The sequence below is a fragment of the Lycium ferocissimum genome, chromosome 1 (assembly GCF_029784015.1).
Source record: "Lycium ferocissimum isolate CSIRO_LF1 chromosome 1, AGI_CSIRO_Lferr_CH_V1, whole genome shotgun sequence".
In the NCBI taxonomy this organism is placed as follows: domain Eukaryota; kingdom Viridiplantae; phylum Streptophyta; class Magnoliopsida; order Solanales; family Solanaceae; genus Lycium; species Lycium ferocissimum.
The window spans coordinates 68,862,488-68,881,663 of record NC_081342.1 but is presented as its reverse complement, the minus strand read 5'-3'; the positions used below and the strand labels follow the sequence as shown (position 1 = coordinate 68,881,663).

Below are 19,176 nucleotides of genomic sequence, written 5' to 3'. Positions count from 1 at the left end.
TAGTGCATCCATCAAAAACTAAGTTTGTCCCATAACACTTGCAAGCACTAAGTTTGTCCCATAAATGGGGTAAGAAATACTAAGAGGAGTCCTTGTTCAGAGCAAGAAATACTAGGTGGAGCCTTTCATCAGATTGCGCAATCCATCCTAGCAGGTAAACAAAGCAGCCTGAAAGCAAAAAAATAGCTTATAGAATATGAGAAGATAGATAGGGTAGGAAAAGAAAATAGGAAAGGAAATGAAGTAAAGGAGCTTACAATGTTTAAAAGTCCCTCTAGAGGCAAGGCCTCAAAGGCTTCCTCAGTAAAAGTATCATCCAATGCCAATAGTGTTGCCCCTGCTGCTATCTCAGAGGGTCTATATCTCAACAGGTTCCCATCTGTACAAAGATTTAATTGATGTTTATAACAAAAAATAAAATTGAGGAAAATTAACGAACTAAGTGCTCGTTTGGTTAGAAAACAAATTTTTAATTGATGATTATAACAAAAAATAAAATTGAGGAAAATTAAAGAACTAAGTGCTCGTTTGGTTAGAAAACAAATTATCCCAGGATTTGTTATCCCGGAATAGTTATTCCACGCTCATATGATATGGGTATAAGTTATCCCATCACTATTTTTAATACCAGGATAACTTATCCCAAACTTAGTAACCAAACAGATAAAGTGGTGGTACTAATTTTTTATCCCATCACTATTTTTGTTTATTCATCATACCAAACTATCCCTAAGAGTTACCTGCCACCACATTCAAAATGATTTTGTCTGACTCGATCTACTATTTTTATCATCGATATCCCTTATTAGTAATTGTAAAAATTGTGCATATTATTTGGTCGGTTTGGTTCGGTGTTTTCTTCGGTTTGATTTTAATAAAACCAAACCAAATCAAATATTGTCTGTTTTTTAAAATTCAAACTAAAATCAAATCAAAACCGAACAACTATCGGTTTATTAATCGATTTGGTTCGGTTTGCGATTTGAATCTGTTTTTAACCAAACCGTGAACACCCCTAGTTGGAGGTGATGCATCTGAATTGGATAATGAGGTGGAAGATGGCAACTGTGTGCAGTGGGCAGTTCTCGTGGTTGACAGTGATGGGTACAATTATCGGCATCAGGCAGATATACGTCATGCTTTCAAGCCATTGAAAAGAAGAGGATTGAAAGAAGAAAATATTATAGTGTTTATGTACGATGACATGCCCAGAATGAAAAAAATCCAAGACCCAGAGTTGTAATCAATCATCTGAATACTATTGATGTATTTGCTGGTGTGCCTAAGGACTACACCGGTGAGTATGTGACAGCCTCAAACTTTTATGCCGTGCTTCTTAGCGATAAAAGTGTTGTAAAAGTTGACAACGGGAAGGTTGTTAATAGTCAACCAAATGACAGCATATTTATATTCTTTGATAGTCATGGTGGCTTAAATGAACGCAGTAAAAGTTTTCTCGACATGTCTGAATGAGATTACATTGAGTCCAGAGAACTTATTGAGGCCTTAAAAATGAAAAAAACACCTAGCACCTACAAAGAGATGCTCATCTACTGTGATGCCTATTTCAGCGGTGGTGTCTTTGAGGAATTACCAGAAGACTTGAATGTTTATGCTATAACAAGAGCATCCTATAATGAAAACAGCTGGGGGTGTATTGTCTAAATACGGAAGATTCACCTCCACCAGAATATGACATATGTGTGGGAGATTTATTTAGTGTCGCTTGGACGGAGCATAGTGAGAATCATGACCAGAAGGAGACAACAGTAGGGCAACAATACGAGGAGGTGAGAGAAAGAACTGCCCTCGCCTACAAATATCCTGGCTCTCAGTTCTTCAAAAGACCGTCTTATGGATCTAGTGTAATGGAATATGTAGACAAAAAGATCAAGGAAAAAAAGCTTCATTTGTTCCAAGGATTTGATCGTGCTTGGCCTAATCTTCTCTCCCCAACAGCTACGTAGCAGTTTTTAGCCCCTCCCCCACCCCCAAATTAGCCCCTATTCCCCCCCCCCTCCCCCCCCAAAACTTTTATTTGTCCCCTAACTGTTATTTATTACACTTTGACCCAAATTCTAAACTATAAAAAAATGCAATTCATTATAATTTTTATAAAGACTTGAAATTATATTTGATATTATCTAATAAATTAAGAAAACTAGCCCTTAGAAGTTAAAAAAATAGCTGGTAGAAGTTAAAAAAGATGAAGCCGTTCTTAAAAACATTTAAAGACTTTAAAGTTATAAGTTGTAAAAAATAAATTCTAATATAAAGTTAGGGAAAATACATAACCCCCCCCAACCTATATTCGGATTAATTATGACGCACCCAATCTTTGTGGGCGATCTATTACCCCCCGGTCTTATTTTTTCTGTATTTTTGTATCATTTTTCGGTGACGTGGCGCAATCAAAATTTGATGCCCAGTTGCACAGTGGAGAGTGTGCAACACTCTCCACCATATTGACGACACGTCAGTGCCACGTCACTGCCACGTAGTCTTCTTCTTCTTCTTCTTCTTCTTCTTCTTCTTCTTCATTTCAAGAAATCAATCAACACATTTTCCTCTATTAACACACACATATTCAATTTCATCATTAATCATAAAAAGCTTATTTTCAAAAAATCAACCAACCCATATTCTTCCTCCATTAACACACACACACACATTCAACCCATTTTCTTTCTCCATTAACACACACACATTCAACCCATTTTCTTCCTCCATTAACAGGCACACATTCAATTTCATCATCAATCATACATATCTTTTCAAGAAATCAACCAACCCATTTTCTTCTCCATAACACACACATTCAACCCATTTTTCCTCCGTTCATACACGCACATTGAAGGGCAACCAATCCATTTGAAGGCCAGTTCGTGCAATTTCTTCATTGTTTATTTTGAAGAAATAAACAATATAAACAATGAAGGGCGATGTAATACACATTGAAGGGCAGTTCGTGCAATTTCTTCATTGCTTATTTTGAAGAAATAAACAATATAAACAATGAAGGGCAGTTCGTGCAATAAATATTTTTGAGCAACCAATCCATTTGAAGGGCAGTTCGTGCAATTTCTTCATTGTTTACTTTGAAGAAAATGAGTTGAATGTGTGTGTGTGTGTTAATGGAGGAAGAATATGGGTTAGTTGATTTCTTGAAAAGATATTTATGATTGATGAAAGAAATTGAATGTGTGTGTGTTAATGGAGGAAGAAAATGGGTTGAATGTGTGTTATTAATGGAGGAAAAAAACCGGTTGAATGTGTGTGTGTGTGTGTGTGTTAATGGAGGAAGAAAATGAGTTGAATGTGTGTGTGTGTTAATGGAGAAAAAAAATGGGTTGATGGATTTCTTGAAATGAAGATGAAGAAGAAGAAGAAGAAGAAGAAGGGTTTAGTGATGAAGAAGACAAAATTAATTGAGGGTTTAACAGTTAATAAGAGGTTAATTAAATAAAAGAAAAATTAAATGAAAAAAAGAAAGGAAAAGTGGCACTGACATGGCAGTGACGTGGTAGTGACGTGGCACTGATGTGGCGCCGATGTGGCGGAGAGTGTGCAACACTCTCTACTATGCAACTGGGCATCAAAAAAATTTTTTGCCACATCAGCCAAAAAATGGTACAAAAATACATAAAAAATAAGGCCAGGGGGGTAATAGGTTGCCCGCAAATGTTAGGTGCGTCATAATTAATCCAAGTATACGTTGGGGGTTTTTTTTTTATGTATTTTCCCTATAAAGTTATAACTAAATAAGGTATTAAAAAAATATAATAACTAAAAAATTACATTGGTTTGTAGTTTATTAAAAAATAAATCCCCCCCCCCCCCAATTTTTTTGACCTAGCCGGCCCCCCTAACCCCCCCCCCTCCCTAGTCCCCGTCCCCTTCCCCCCCTCGGTCTCCCCTTTTTGGTCCCCCGTCCCATCCCGTCCCCTTCGACAGGCTTAGAGCTACATCATGGACTGGTAACGACAACGTGCAAGATTTGGCTTAAATTGAAAAAGGAAAAATGAAAATGGGCCTCATTAGGCGAATTTAAACATATGAATAGAACTATCCTCTTAGTAAAAACGTTTTATTTTTTGTGGACCTACCCGAAGACAAAGAAAGGTAACATTTTTATATTAAGTCTTAGATTAAGATGGGAACAAAGAAAGAGAGAACATAATTGCTTCCAAGCCAATAGTGATAGAGATTGAAGAAAAAATGATAAAAATAATAGGGGTAAGTCGTACACACTTCTCTTCTTAGACCTCATTTGTGAAATTACACTGATTATAGTATTGATGTGTACATAAATAATAGTGATAGAAATTAGACGAAAAATATTCCATTAATATTTGTTAGCATGTGGCCTAAATTTATTGTGTCTTTTAAGAGTAATTGTTTTTAGGTAAACTTACATAAATAACTACCTTATTGTCCCTTCTTACCATTCGTAGCTATCTTTTCGAAATTACCATTCGTAGCTACCTTTTGTGTATTCGCGTGTATTTGACAGTGTTTTCATTGTATTTGAGTGTACATGTTCAATAGTATCTGATGTCACAAGTATTTGAACTTTATTTGAATGTATCTCATATGTATTTGGCTCATATGTCTTGTATCTCATATGTATTTGAGCTTTGTCTTGTATCCGAATACACTCGTATACACTCAAAATCTGAAGGAGAAGAAGCTAGGAAAAATATGTAAGAAAGTAATGTAGTTAGGCCGGTTCGAACACAGGGGGCGAGGTGAGCCACACTGAATAATCACTCCAACCACGTGCTTGATGTATTTTGGTATAGCTACGAATGGTAATTTACAAAATCACTGTAGCTACTAAATATAAATAAATTAAAAGACAGTTATTATCAATAATTACCTCTTAGAAGTAGCTATGCCAAGTAATTATTCCTTGTTTTTATCCTAAAATCAATGTGATTCTTTTAGTTGGATATGTTTGCGTTACTCGTTATAAAACAAAAATAAATAAATTGTTCATGAGATTGACGTGAAAAGAGTAAGGATAACTATATTTTTGAGAACTAACTTTAAGTAAACATAAAACCTAAGAAAATTATTCTGGGACGAAAGGTAATTTTGAATTTTTTTGGTTTATAAGTAGTTCAACTATGAATCTCATGAAAAGGACGATCCTACTTCAAAGTGAATGGTAGCCGCATGTTTGACACATGCAAGTCGGAAGATATGATGTTTTTTGTAGTGGATCTAAGAGCGTGACATGTTCCCCTAAGTTGTACAAAGAGGGAAAGAGAAAACAACAATAACATACCCAGTGTAATCTCACAAGTGAGGTCTGGAGAGGGTAGAGTGTACGCAAATCTTACCCCTACCTTGAGAGGTAAACAAGTTGTTTATGAAAGACCTTCGGCTCAAGAAAAGACATGACGAAAGTTCATATAAGAAGTGGAAAGAGAAAAAAATGTTTTTACAAATAAACTAGCTAGGGATGAAGCTCGTGTAAATTTATTTTGATAGAAAATTGACCCCTTTTTTCTTTTAGTAACTTGCCAAAAGAGTGAAAATGAGAAAAGAATAATTTCTTTCTTTGAGATGAGGAGAAATGAAAATAATAATTTTGAAAAAACAAAAGCAATGAAATCCAAAGATGGAAACTTTTAATCTAGTTAAAAAGTACCTAGTGAGATACTTGACAAATATGTCATTTTCCAACTCTTTTCTGTTAACACTCACAGTAACATCTATTTTTTCGAAAAATAAACTTTTCAAAAATAGAAAAAGTACCCCAAATATTTATAGGATTACTAATTTTTTTTCTACTTTCCCCAAGTTGTGGTTCTTCCCTCTCTTCCATATTACTTGTTTACTTTTGCTTTTGCACCCTCTTTAACAAATCAAAACAAAAGTGTATTTTTACAACATTATCCTTATCTCTCCCAATAAATTGCATTCTAATCATTGTTGATTACTATCAACAATAATTAATGTTAAGAATAAAATAAAAAAATTAATTAATTCTATTTTAATTTTGTAAATTGATAAGTATTTTGGAGCGAATATTTTTTAGTGCATGACCAACTAATATGGAAGGAGGTAGTATTTTTTTTTTAACCTTTTTGAGAAAAGGAATATTCTTCAACTTGCTGCATTACTACTATATATAAGTGGGAATCAAAGAATTTGTAATCCTCACGTAGAACTTTGATCCAGTGAAGCTTCTACACGTGGCATTTGCTTTTTCCTTATTCTCATTTTGCCCAGATTCATTTTCTAAGACAATTTAGTGGCCTTTATAATTGGTCACGTGGCCGCATTCCACTTGACCTTTGTAATTGGTCAATATTACAATAACTTTTTGTGAGGTTTTTTTTGCTCCTTATTAAATTATTTTTACTACTTTATCTCAAAATATCTATCATGTTTTATTTTTCGGGGGTCAAATTATATAAACTTTAACAAATATTTTGAGAATCTTTTCACTAATTGATAGAAGAATTGTAATTTATGGTATTTTCTATATATTTTCTTAGTATCTTAATTTTAATTTCAAAATATTGAATTAAAACCCAGTTTAGCTTCGAAATTAGTTAGATTGACTTTATTTTGGGACGAAGAGAATATATTATTTTCCTTATAAGTTATGGTAAAATATAGTCAACTTTGGAGCAATTTTTTTTTTTTTTTAACTTTTTCTTTTACAACTGAAGTATTTATTAGGTACGTATTACGATATCGTCTATCCTTAAACCTCCAATATTTTTCTCCTTTATTTAGCTCATATGTGCTTATAAAGATCTGCCCCAAAATTATTTTCCAATATATTTTTAAAGTCTTATACTTTGTTAATATACTTTAATTATTATTTACTAATACTCTTGAGGGATCATTAGTTTAATTTGTGTAAATATTCTAAACTAAAGTTATAAATATTGTAGTACAGATGGGAAGTTATCTGATTTTTCTTTTGTTGTATTAAATGATTCTAGAAGATGAAATATGATTTTTATTAATGCATGTGAAAATAAAATACATTATTAAAATCTTAAATGAGTTTCAAATAAGTGCAAAATGAGTTTGAAGCAGGGGAGCTAGAGTGTAGGTGACGGTTTCGATTGAATGCGTATCTTTGGTTCATAAACTTTGTATTTGTCTATAGATTACTAATTTAGTATCGACTAACTTAAAAAATTAGAATTCATAATCTATAAATTCCAGATCATTGCTCTCATCCGAATTGAGTAAATAATTTCATTACCAAAAGTAAAAATGTTAAGAGTTTGGGCCAGGATTTAGCACGGGCCGCATGTAACTAGTAAATAGATTAGCTCAAAACCTCAAACTCATAATAAAATGAGAAAATTTTGACAAAATACAAGGAAAATTATACAATTATAGTAGAGAGAAAGAGAGGGAAATGTAATAACGAAAAATCGTTCATTAACAAAAAAGGGTTATCCATTGTGTTAGAATTTTCCCTTCTTTTTTTTTTTAATTACATAGGGGGTAGGGGAAGGGGAAAAGGGGGAGGGGATTACAACGTGAGGATTTGAACCCTCACCAACAAGGTGAAAAGTTCAGATAGTCAACCAACTGAGCTATTAGATCCCTACTTAGAATTTTCCTTCTCTCCCTCTCTCTGTTATTTTTACAAAATACAAATTTGTTGTATAAAATTTCTATACTTTTTCTCTAATTTCTCATTTTTTGTTTAAAATTGTTCAAATTTTGTTGGGTTGTTAGATTATTGGAACTGCTTTTAAATTTCTCATTTCATGTTAAGAAATCTGTTCAACACTTTTTTGGGTTTGTTAAATTATTACAAATATGTCCAAAAAATTAATCTTTGTTTAGAAATTGGTTCAATAATTTGTTGGGTTTATGATATTATTTCAAATTTATCAGAAAAATTTAATCTTTGTCGAAGAAATTGATTCAATATTTTGTTGGGTTTGTTAAATTATTACAAATTTGTCGAAAAAATTAATCTTTTTGGTTAAAAACTTTGTTACAAATTTGTCTAAAAAATTAATCTTTTTGGTTCAAGACTTTGTTGGGTCTGTTAAATCATTACCATTTTATCGAAAAAATTAATTTTTTTGGTTAAAACTTTGTTGGGTTTGTTAAATTTTTACAAATTTGTCTAAAATTAATCTTTTTGGTTCAAGACTTTGTTGGGTTGTTACATTATTACAAATTTATCGAAAATTTTAATCTTTGTGAAGAAATTGGTTAAATAATTTATTGGATTTCTAAGATAATTGTTGATTTAATGGAGGGAGAGCTTGGCCTATTAATTTTTTGGAGGGAGATCTACACTGGCAACCACTTCATTGAAAACTAAGAGTTTCTCCATTTTCCATTTTGAATCCCAAGATTATGATTAGAAGTCCGCCAACTCCATCCAACGCATTATCGTAACTAGTAAATTTGACCGCGATATATTGTGAATTTGAAAATGATCTTTTGTAAGGTAAGTTAAAACAAATGAGAAGGTAACTAGTAAATTTCATCTTCTTATTGATTTTTGCTCATATTAAAGTGGCTGTTGACCCATGAACAACAAATGAGCAAAAAGCAATAAGAAGATGAAAAGGCATAGGTATTAATATGTATTAATTGCTTAGTTTAATTAGAGAATAAAAATGATTATGGTTTTGGAAAGACTTAATTAAGAATTGAAATTAATGAGACTAATTATTCAGGAAAATTTACATTTCCTTTCTTCCGTATTGTTGTCGTAGCCTTACTTCTTTTTTCTAATGCTTATTCCATACAAATTAAATAACCTAAAAATGAGGAAAGGAAGTAACATTTTTCATAATTAAGGTAATTTAATGTGAGTTATGAAGTAATTAAGAGAAGAAGTTATGAGGATGAAGAGGTGTGAGTTATGAAGATGTTTCATTTTTTAAAATAAATAAATAAATAAAATAATTAAGAAAAATTGAAGAAAAAGGCAAAAAAAGAAGAAAAAAGATAAATAGGATTCTTGGCTAAAGAGAGGTGCCACGTCACTCTTTTATTGCCTAGCAGGAAGTAACATTTTTCATAATTAAGGTAATTTAATGTGAGTTATGAAGTAATTAAGAGGAGAAGTTATGAGGATGAAGAGGTGTGAGTTATGAAGTTGTTTTTTTTTAAATAAAATAATTAAGAAAAATGAAGAAAAAGGAGAAAAAAGATAAATATAATTCTTGGCCAAAGAGAGGTGTCACATCACTCTTTTATTGCTTAGCTTTATATTATATATAGATTACCTAACTCTAATTCCAATGAAGTTAGACAAAGAGTTTAAAACTAGCAGACACAAATTTAGAATTTAAACTTTATAAGTTTTCGATTCTAAGATTTGTGATTTCAAGTGATTCTTCTTTAATTCTTTTTAAAAAGTTATATGGAGGGAAAAGAGAAATATGAGGGAATACAATATGGGAATCAAACCCTCATCATCAAGGTAAATATTCAAATAGCCAGTCAACTAATATATTAAGATTTTCTTCACTTCAAATGTTAATAACCAAATTCTGAATCTAATTTTATACATATTTAACGAATTTTATAACACATATACTCCCTTCGTCTCAATTTAAGTGATATAGTTTGACTGGGCATGGAATTTAAGAAATAAAGGAAGACTTTTGAATTTTGTGGCCTAAAATAAGCCAAAGATATTTGTGTGATTATAGATCATCTCGTTAAGCATAAAATGTAGAGTTTAAAGTTAAATTGTTGCCAAATAAAGAAATGTATCAAGGAAATGTATCATTCTTTTTGGGATAGACTAAAAAGAAAAGCGTATCACATAAATTGGGACAAAGGAAGTATATGCTTTATTCTAATGTTATCGATTTTTGTCAAACACATATCTTAAACTAGTGAATATGTTCGCGCTTCGCGCGGTCATAAAAATTTCGTTGAAATTTACAATCTACTCCATCTAATATAAAATGAAAGCAAATCTACTAACAATCATCATGAGCATGAACATAAGATTTAAAAGAGCAATATCGAGCAGAACTAATAACAACAATTTGTACATGGAGACCCTTAAGCTTTTTATCGCTTATACAACAACCTTAGATGTGACCTAATTGATGAGAATTGTAATAACATGTAAATAAGAAGAATGCACTCGTTGTGATCAGATTATTTCGGAAATACTTCACTTTCATTTTTTATGGAGAGCAAAATGAGTCGTGAATAATCCTTTTGGTGAATCTTTCCTAGTATAGCCACAGTCGCTAATGACCGTATTTTCAATAATAAATGCATTTTAATCACATTAGTAACACGTACCGCATCAAAGAATGGTAATAACATATTAAAAGTTTTAGTATAATGAAAATTATATATTTTCGGCACATATCAAAGTATTATTACTTCGTGCAGGAAAATTTTGGTGTTTCTAATTCAAGGAAATTATAGTTTTGCTAACAATGAATTATGAATTTTTAACATAAGTAGAGTGAAAGAATGGGGAAATTGAGAAAAAAAAAACAACTACCAAATTAATAGTTCGCGAAAAGGGGGAAAAACAATTTGGTCCCAGGAGTAGTCGTTATCACTAACAGATGTACTCTAATTAACCTATTAAATTCTTGTCAAATAGTAATTATATAAAACTAATAAAAATACTTCATCTATCACCATTTAAGGATTCTACTCTTCTTTTTTTCATACCCAGCAGGCCAAGACCTTGCGATAAAATAAATTGTACATAATATAAGAAAGGAAAACAAAAAAACGGTTAAAATATCAAATTGTATGTTTAAATAGAATAACTAATTCAACTGGTGCAAACATATGGTCCAATTATCATACTGCATATATGCATAAAGCCTTTCATTTTGTATCAACTTCAGAACCTTACAACTTTCAATACCCAAAATAATAAAAGGTAAAAAAATTATAACTACAGAATAAGGAAAGTGAGTGTCTGGAAAATGCTTAAATTAACTATAAAATACCGATCTCGATCATTACTATAGAATAAAGAAAGTGCATACTAAAAAATGCTGAAATTCGACTATAGGAACCTGATGATATACCACCTCATGAGCATCCAAAAAATGTAGACCTCCTCGTTAGCTTTCCAAATCATACCTTGCATTATGTACAAACAAAAATATTCGAAAGCAAGAACATATCAATAAAGATCTACTAAGAAATGGAAAAAAGAACCGATTATTTAAAATAATATCATACAATGATCACAAAAATATTCTCAAAGTTCCAACAAAAAAAGGGGATAAAACGGAGAATTTACCTCATCGTTACTTTCACGGAAAAGAGAAAATAATGAGTAACAAAAATTCGTAAAGAATGGTATGTAGATAAACATGAATACGTAATTAACGTGTCTGGTCACAAAAGTTAATAAATAATTATGTATTGGATTGTGAACCGAATTAACGTGTTTGACAGGTCTTCAAAAGATAAAAGCTACATGATGCATTGTGGCATTGCTACAGGTAGGATAACATAAAAAACGTGCATTACTTTAAAAAATGGCTCTCATGATGCAAATTTAAACGTATAGTAACTATCTGCTCGCTTAAAAACGTGTTTTGTGGACCTACCTAAAGATAATTCTTAAGGAAAGAAAGAATTGGTCCAAAAACCAATAGTGAAAGAGATTAGAGAACGGGGAAACGTTTTATTTTGTGCCTTACGCAACTGAATAACGATGACAATAACAATAATAATTACTGTATAATAATACATCTAGTGTAATTTTATAAACTGGAATCTGGGAGGATAGAGTGTATACAAATCTTATTCTAATTGTGGAAGGTAAAGAGACTGTTTCAGACGGATCTCCGGCTTAAAGAAAAACAAATCAAAACAGTGATAATTTCTGTAAAGAATGAAAATAAAGTATGAGAACTATTTCTATAATCTTTAGTCAATAAAACCATTTTTTTGTATTTTTTCTTTTATCCAGGAAATGTTCTTATATTATATTCTTCAACTTGTCCATAAATTGATAAGCTCAAAGCCTCAAATTCGAGAACATGAGAAAAGTGATCCCTTATGTTTGATGATAAGTCCAAAATAGACCCTTAAAGTATGTACTAAATAGATTTGGTCCTTTAAATTTGTCAAAAGTTAATACTTCTTAGTCTCACTCAAACATTTATCGAACATTATCTGCTTACCTTTGATGGATACTATGATAAAAAAAAGAAATTAGCGGAAACTCACATTTAGAAATACATTTTTTTTTGTAATTCTTTTAACTTTTTAAATATCTTTTTGGTGTCAAGTGCAGTTTATTTTTTGTATTGCATATTTTAAGATTTGATGAAACTTTTCTGATGTTTATATTAATTCTTTTTTACTATTTTCGTCAAATCTAGCAAACATAAATCGTTAAATATTTGTTAAATAGTAGGCGTATTATCTATGTAGTTCCTTATCCTTCGATTTCCTGTTACTTTCTGCTGTCTCTTATTTCGATTATCATATTAGTTGCTGCATTTATGGTTGCTTATCTTCATAAGGCTTATTTATAGTATTTTGCCATAACTCCTTTACTTTCATCAATTCTTGTCTAACTTTTTGTCATCCTTTCCCTTGAGCCGAGAGTCTTTCGGAAACAACCTTTCTACCTCCCAAGGTAGGGATAAGCCTGCGTACACTCTACCTTCTCCAGACCCCACTTGTGAGATTACACCGGGTATGTGTTATTGTTGTTGTTGATGGAGACTAAAAAAGTTAATTTTTGACATATTTATAGGACCAAAATTGTTTAATACCGGACTGTTTTGAATATATTGTCAAACATAAGGGACCATTTTTGTCATCTTTTCCATCAAATTCTCATAATAAAATGAGAAAATTTTGTCAAAAAGACAGAGAAAGAGAGAAGGGGGAAATGGAATGACAAAAGAGCATTCATTAATTTGGATTTCCTTCCCTCTCTCTCCATTTTTACAAAAACACTTTTTGTTGTTGTATAAATTTCTTCAGTTTTGTGAAGAAATTGGTTCAAGAATTTGTTGGGTTTGTACTAATATTGTAAACTGTCTCAAAGTTAACATTTTTTTTTTTCAATAAATTGATTCAACACTTAGTTGGGTTTGTGAAATTATTTTAAATTATGAAGAAATTGGCTCAATAATTTGTTGGGTTTTTGAAATTATTATTAATTTGTCGACAAAATTAATCTTTGTTAAGAAATTGGTTCAAAAATTTGTTGGATTTGTTAAATCATTACAAATTTGTCGAAAAAAAAAATTAATCTTTTTGTTTCAAGACTTTGTTGGGTTTGTGAAATTATTACAAAATTTTCCCAAAAATTTAATCTTTGTGAAGAAATTAGTTAAATAATTTGTTGGGTTTGTGAAAATTATTACAAAAAAAATTTCGAAAAATTAATCTTTGTGAAGAAATTGGTTAAATAATTTGTTGGGTTTTTAAAATAATTATTGTTTAATGGAGGGAGAGGTTGGAACATCATCTGCAATGGCAACTACTAGTTTGAAAACTGAAATTAATGTTAATGGCATTTCTGTAATTAAATCAGCAAAGTTTCCATTGTCGTTTTGGGAGATTTGTATAGCAAGTGGTGTCGTTTTGAGTTTCATATTGGGTCTTGTTTGTGTGTATTTAACTATGCCTGCTTCAGATTACAGTTTTCTTAAGCTTCCTAGAACTCTTCAAGATCTTCAAATACTAAAGTAATTTGCTCTCTCTCTATTTTAACCTACTGTTAATGCAATTTTTTTTTTTTTTTTTTGTTGTTATGGTTATTTTAGCATGAATTGTTGGTTCTTGTACTTCGATTATCTTATTTATCTGTGGTAGCTAGTGCTCCTTTTTTCAGACTGTTTATTATGGTCTTTTCCCTTTCGTTATTTCATTTTCATATTGCTTTGAATTGTTGTCCTTATCTGACCCTTTCTTGTCATGCTTTCTCTTGAGCCAATGGTCTTTCGGAAATAGCCTCCCTACCTTCCTGTGTACACTTTACCTTCCCCAGACCCCACATTGTGGGATTTCACTGGGTATGCTGTTGTTGTGTTGTTGTTGGTTATTTTAGCATGAAAAAAATCATTTTGGATTTGTGTGGTAATAGTATCATCCTGCTTATTGTTGTAGTTTGAAAGTGGTTTTTTTGAGCTAGGGGTGCCGGGGGCGCAAGGCGTTTGTCCAAACTCTTTTGTTGAAAAATTATATTTTATGTATACAATGTCATTGTTGTGTAGGGCTAAGGCTGCGTAGATACCACCCTCCCCAGACCCGACTTGTGGGATTACACTGGGTATGTTGTTGTTGCATGTTACACATTTGGCCGGACGGTCAAAAATATTTACATTCGCTAGTCAAATATACAAAAAATATACACTATTATGTATCAAAAATGTATATTTTTTGTATATTATACATTGATAGTATACATTTGTTGCTATAATTTTAGTGGGCGGCTATTTATGTCAATTTTTTATGTATATATTGTAGATGTTGAATCTCCTTGGCTTCTTTGTGTGTTTGTTTCTTTATATTTTGAATCTCCTTAGTAGTGAAAATTCTGGCTTCGTCACTACGATGAGTTGTTTGAAAGCTTGATGAAATGATAGAGCATTCATATAGCTGACCTTAACTAGTTTGCTATTCATGCCTAATTGTTGATATTGTGTAAATGGTGCAATCCTCAACATATTGCCTTTTGGCTCCTTTTTTCTTTTCTTCACCCTCCTTTTTTAAAGGAAGAGTTGTTTATTGCCTTTTGTTTGCTTATTTTGTACAATGGACCTCATCTTGATTTGTAAAAAGCTGGACTTTTACATAAGGTATCTTGTAAGTTCTGGGCCCGAAGCTAGATTGAGCTAAATGCTCAGGTGAAAAAAAATGCTGCTCAAAATACTGCAATTTCAACCATAGTCTCTTTTCGAGGCTATTAAAAAATGTTGTTGGGTGTTTAGTGTATTAATTTAGCACTGAGATTGGATGTAGGATTAGTTGGTAGCTTAGGTTAGAGTAGGAAGACTAAACGTGTTAAGCTACGGTATAACAGTGTGAAGGACAAATTTCGGAGTCAAATGTGACTATGCCTTACTCTCTGTTTTACTTTGCGATGATTGGGGCATCTCAATGATTCCAAGATGCTTATAATTGTTAATAGAATAATAAATGACTAGAATAGGTTGCTGAAACCCCCCGTCCGTCATGTTTTATGTGAACAGACAGATGCAAAAGATGGACCATTAACATTATTAAGCCATGCAGATGAGAGCATTTCCAAATGGATGCAAGACATTTATGCATTACCCTCTTCATTTGTTGACATTTTTTTTCTGTGTATTGTGGAGGTATTGTTGAGAAATGGAAATAGTAGTAGAGACGAAAGTGAATTTACTCATCACTTTTATTTGTTAGCAAGCGAAAAAGTGAATTTCTCAGGTTTGTAAGGAAAGAAGTCAGTAGAAATGTAGTGCTTAAGCTGTATCCCAAAGATGGCACAATTGTTTAACGACGACTAAATCTTACAATTATGGTGCTAAAAATTCTCCAATGATCATTTGGAGTTTATTCATGAGAATGTATAGTTGAACATGCTAACAAGTCCATCCACATGCATATAAATCTACAATTTTATAGATGTTGGCCCTAATTCTTGGAGATTGGCATCATATAAGTAATAATTATTTGGCTGTGGATATTCTGTAGGGATCACTTGGAAGATTATACAAGTGACTACACTGTTCAAGTTCTCGTGGGGTACTGTTCGGTCTACATTTTTATGCAGACATTTATGATACCCGGAACTATTTTCATGTCGCTGCTTGCTGGTTCTCTCTTTGGAATTTTCAAAGGCGTAGCGCTAGTCGTTTTCACTGCGACTACTGGTGCATCTTCTTGCTATTTTCTATCCAAATTGATTGGGAGGCCCCTTGTGTTTTCACTCTGGCCTGATAAGTTAACATTCTTCCAGGCTCAGGTGATTTTCAGCTCACAACCTGATTGTCATATCTTTTTTTGTGATAATTACAGTACAATGCCTTTTGGTGACCTAATTTACAGAATAGCAACAAATATATAGGTTTTGTATGTTAAATATAAATATACATATTAATATACATAATCAGTGTATAAGTTTTGTATATTTTGGCTAGTGCTCGTTATTTATTTTGACCAATGGGCCAAAAATGACAAAAGCCATTCCATCTTTTTTTTCATTAACAAAACTGTTGTAGTAAAATCTCTGTGATCCATCAGGTGGCTAAAAGACGGGAGCGGCTGCTGAACTACATGCTGTTCTTGAGAGTCACACCGACACTGCCAAATACATTTATCAACGTTGCTTCGCCAATTGTGGATGTGCCTTACCATATATTCCTCTTGGGAACTATCGTCGGGGTCATTCCTGCCACCTACGTGACTGTCAGGGTATTTATCTCTTGATTTAACTCTTTATGTTGTGAACCGTATTACCATCTCATCTAAGAGATTAATCGGTGAAAAGAACACATTTTGATTTACTTAATTATGTCTCAACATGTTTCTTCACATGTGAGTCTGATTCCTTTTAAGGGCCAGGTATGTGAAAATTCTTTTTTGTTTGGGAGATGGTGAAACTTGAACCTAGGACTTCTACCTCCTTTGGTACCATGTTAAATTGTGTCTCAATCTCATCAAAAAGTTTTAGGTGTTCCACATGGGTTGAGGATATGAATGTTGTCTTCTTATATGGTCCTGGATAATCGTCACATCATGAGATAACTTTTGAGATTTGAGTTAGGACCAATATCCATCTTCTTAATGTGGTGCAACAATCAGTTGAAGTTTACTCAATGTTGGATCCCCATGTTATATCGTACACACACCAAAATTCTAGTCGAGGGCGTGCAGGAAGTGTCAAATCTCCCACATTGGTTGTTCCCTCTTTGTATGGTTTAGGTGATCCTCACTTCATGAACTAGATATTGAGGTTGATCGGCCCAAGGTTCATCTTCTTTACCAATGAAATGACAACGAGATAGATGATAGTAATTCACCTATGTTCGGGACACAATTTTAACTCTAGTTTATTCCCGAAATTGAATTTTAGCAATTGGCTTTACTAACCAAGATCTAAGAACTGTCCTTTTGCTATTTGCAGGCTGGATTAGCTCTTGGTGAGTTACAATCAGTTGGTGATCTTTATGACTTCAACTCTATAGCCACCCTATTCCTTATTGGTCTTGTATCTGTTACCCCCACATTGATTGGCAGCAAGTGCTAATTGAAGCACAGTGAACTGCCTTTGCTTCCCTTATTATTTGCAGTGGCCGATCCAGAATACAATCTGCGAGTTCCGCTTCTCACTCAAATCTTATGTATACAGGGTTAAGTGTGTGTCTATATATATATATATCAAAATCTGCATTTTCAACTTAGAACCTACGACGTCTAAATGCTGGATCCACATACAGATTAGCATCGGTCAAGTGGAATGTGCCCTTAAATCTCGATTCTCGAAAGTTTATGGCCTTGGATTCAAGCTAACGTCGACTATTGGATCACCTGTACAGTGAAAATGAAAACAAATATCCGAATCAAAGGGTGTGGATTTGTAAGCTTCTATAACGATTGTGTAAAAGGCTGTCTATAGAATTATTTGTTTTAGTACATGATATTACATGGAAATGCCATTAGATCTTTTATCCTGTTGTTTCTCTTCAAAAATTCTAGCTGAATTGCAGCCTGTTACTGGTCCAATGTATGTAAATGAGGTTTTTGACATAGCATGAGACATCTCAATATGCAAAAACATTCAACTTAAGACACCTTAATGCTGGAGTTTGAACTACAACAGTTCAAAACTCCCGAATTTCTTCCTGGAGTTTGTACTGCATTTAAAACTTCAGGAATTTTTTGAACTCACATTTGTAGGAGTTGTTTCGTGTTTTCTTTGGAAGTATTTTTGTTCAGGTGTTATTTACGCTTGAAAAAGTGATTACTTTTTAATTACAATTCAAATGCTATTTAATAAGTTCAAAATTGGCCGTTTGGGCTAATTTTTATCTTGAAAAGTTTACTTTATTCGTTAAAAGAAATAAATTTTAAGGAAACATCCTAAAAATCTTTTATTATTCCTTCTGTCTCAATTTATATCTTAATGTTAATTGAATATAGAGTTTAAAACAAATTTAGAATTAGTAACTTCAGATAAACCTGAAATTTTTGTGGGGTGATAAATTATTTTATTAAAATAACATATATATATATATATATATATATTTTAAAATTAACTATTTCTAAATACTAGTAAAGATGATATTCTTTTATTAAATAGATTAACAAAATTTAGTGTAATCACTGAATTAAATTAATAGGTGATATATCGAGATCTTGATTAGGCAGCGGTTTGCCCGTCCATGTAGGATTTTCTTGCCCGAATTCAGATGTAATTGGGCCTTAATGTTGGTATTGTATATCGTGTGGGAAAACAAAAATAAAAAGAGATAAAGGTATAATTGAGCCAATTTGCTAGATATCCTACTTCTAAATAATATAAGATCATTTTGGGATTAAAAATAAATTCGCGAGCATTTTTATTCTATTTTTGACCCTTTTCCATTTTCTTAAGGTGCTTTGTAATTTTCTTCTTTTCTTTCACATAGTAATAACTATAAAAACAGCCGTTTTCATCAACTGCCACAGCCACACTAAAAAATGCCTACTTTGTACTTTCAAAATCCCACTGCCGCAATTGGAATATTCATCTCAAAGAGAGTTTTCGGTTCTTTTTCATTTTTCTTTAATGGGAAAAGGGCCAATAATACTCGACCTCCTGAACTATTCGAAATATGTTAATTTTATCCTTTATTATATTTTTGGTTTAAAAATGTTTTCATAGTTACATTTTTAGCTTAAAAACGTCATCTATCTGTTCAAAATATCCTTCCTACTAACAATTATCTAACATAAGAAAAAATAGATCAATTTTATCCTTATTTGTATAAAAAAAAAAAATTGGGGAGGGGATGTTGAATGAGTGAGACATATAATAACAACTAAGAAAAAACACTTTCTATTTTAATAAATAAAAACAATGACATATAACATTCTTTTTCCTTCTAATTTCTTATGCATTAGGTATGAATTTATTAAATGTGACCTATATTGAATAGTTAGAGGTATTGTTAACCTTCTTCCCGGTTTTAATTAAGGAGCCGTTTGAGTTGATTTGAAATCATGAGATGAAATCAC

The 19,176-nt window shown here is 32.1% G+C and overlaps 1 protein-coding gene, 1 long non-coding RNA gene and 1 pseudogene across 2 annotated transcripts; 2 read left to right on the top strand and 1 right to left on the bottom strand.

The window, feature by feature from the left end:
* The first annotated feature begins 258 nt into the window (after positions 1-258).
* Positions 259-1,967, top strand: LOC132067053 (vacuolar-processing enzyme-like; annotated as a pseudogene).
* Positions 1,968-12,852: 10,885 nt separating this feature from the next.
* Positions 12,853-17,494, top strand: LOC132058584 (uncharacterized membrane protein At4g09580-like). The gene is made up of 5 exons (XM_059451045.1): positions 12,853-12,929; positions 12,962-13,661; positions 15,652-15,922; positions 16,201-16,371; positions 17,084-17,494. The coding sequence occupies exons 2-5, from the start codon at positions 13,417-13,419 to the stop codon at positions 17,204-17,206; spliced, it is 810 nt and encodes a 269-aa protein (XP_059307028.1). The 5' UTR covers positions 12,853-12,929; positions 12,962-13,416; the 3' UTR covers positions 17,207-17,494.
* Positions 17,041-17,533, bottom strand: LOC132058592 (uncharacterized). Its single transcript, XR_009415343.1, has 2 exons — positions 17,395-17,533; positions 17,041-17,269 (listed from the first exon to the last, which is right to left on the bottom strand). It is a non-coding gene; the product is annotated as an uncharacterized LOC132058592 (long non-coding RNA).
* Between the last annotated feature and the right edge of the window lie 1,643 nt (positions 17,534-19,176).

What these genes read in the sequence shown, in the direction of transcription:
- LOC132058584 (XM_059451045.1), top strand. Translation starts at nt 13,417, where the DNA reads ATGGAGGGAGAGGTTGGAACATCATCTGCAATGGCAACTACTAGTTTG. An exon ending in TAACATTCTTCCAGGCTCAG is followed by an intron (nt 15,923 to 16,200) that starts GTGATTTTCAGC and finishes GTGATCCATCAG; the next exon opens with GTGGCTAAAAGACGGGAGCG. An exon ending in CCACCTACGTGACTGTCAGG is followed by an intron (nt 16,372 to 17,083) that starts GTATTTATCTCT and finishes TGCTATTTGCAG; the next exon opens with GCTGGATTAGCTCTTGGTGA.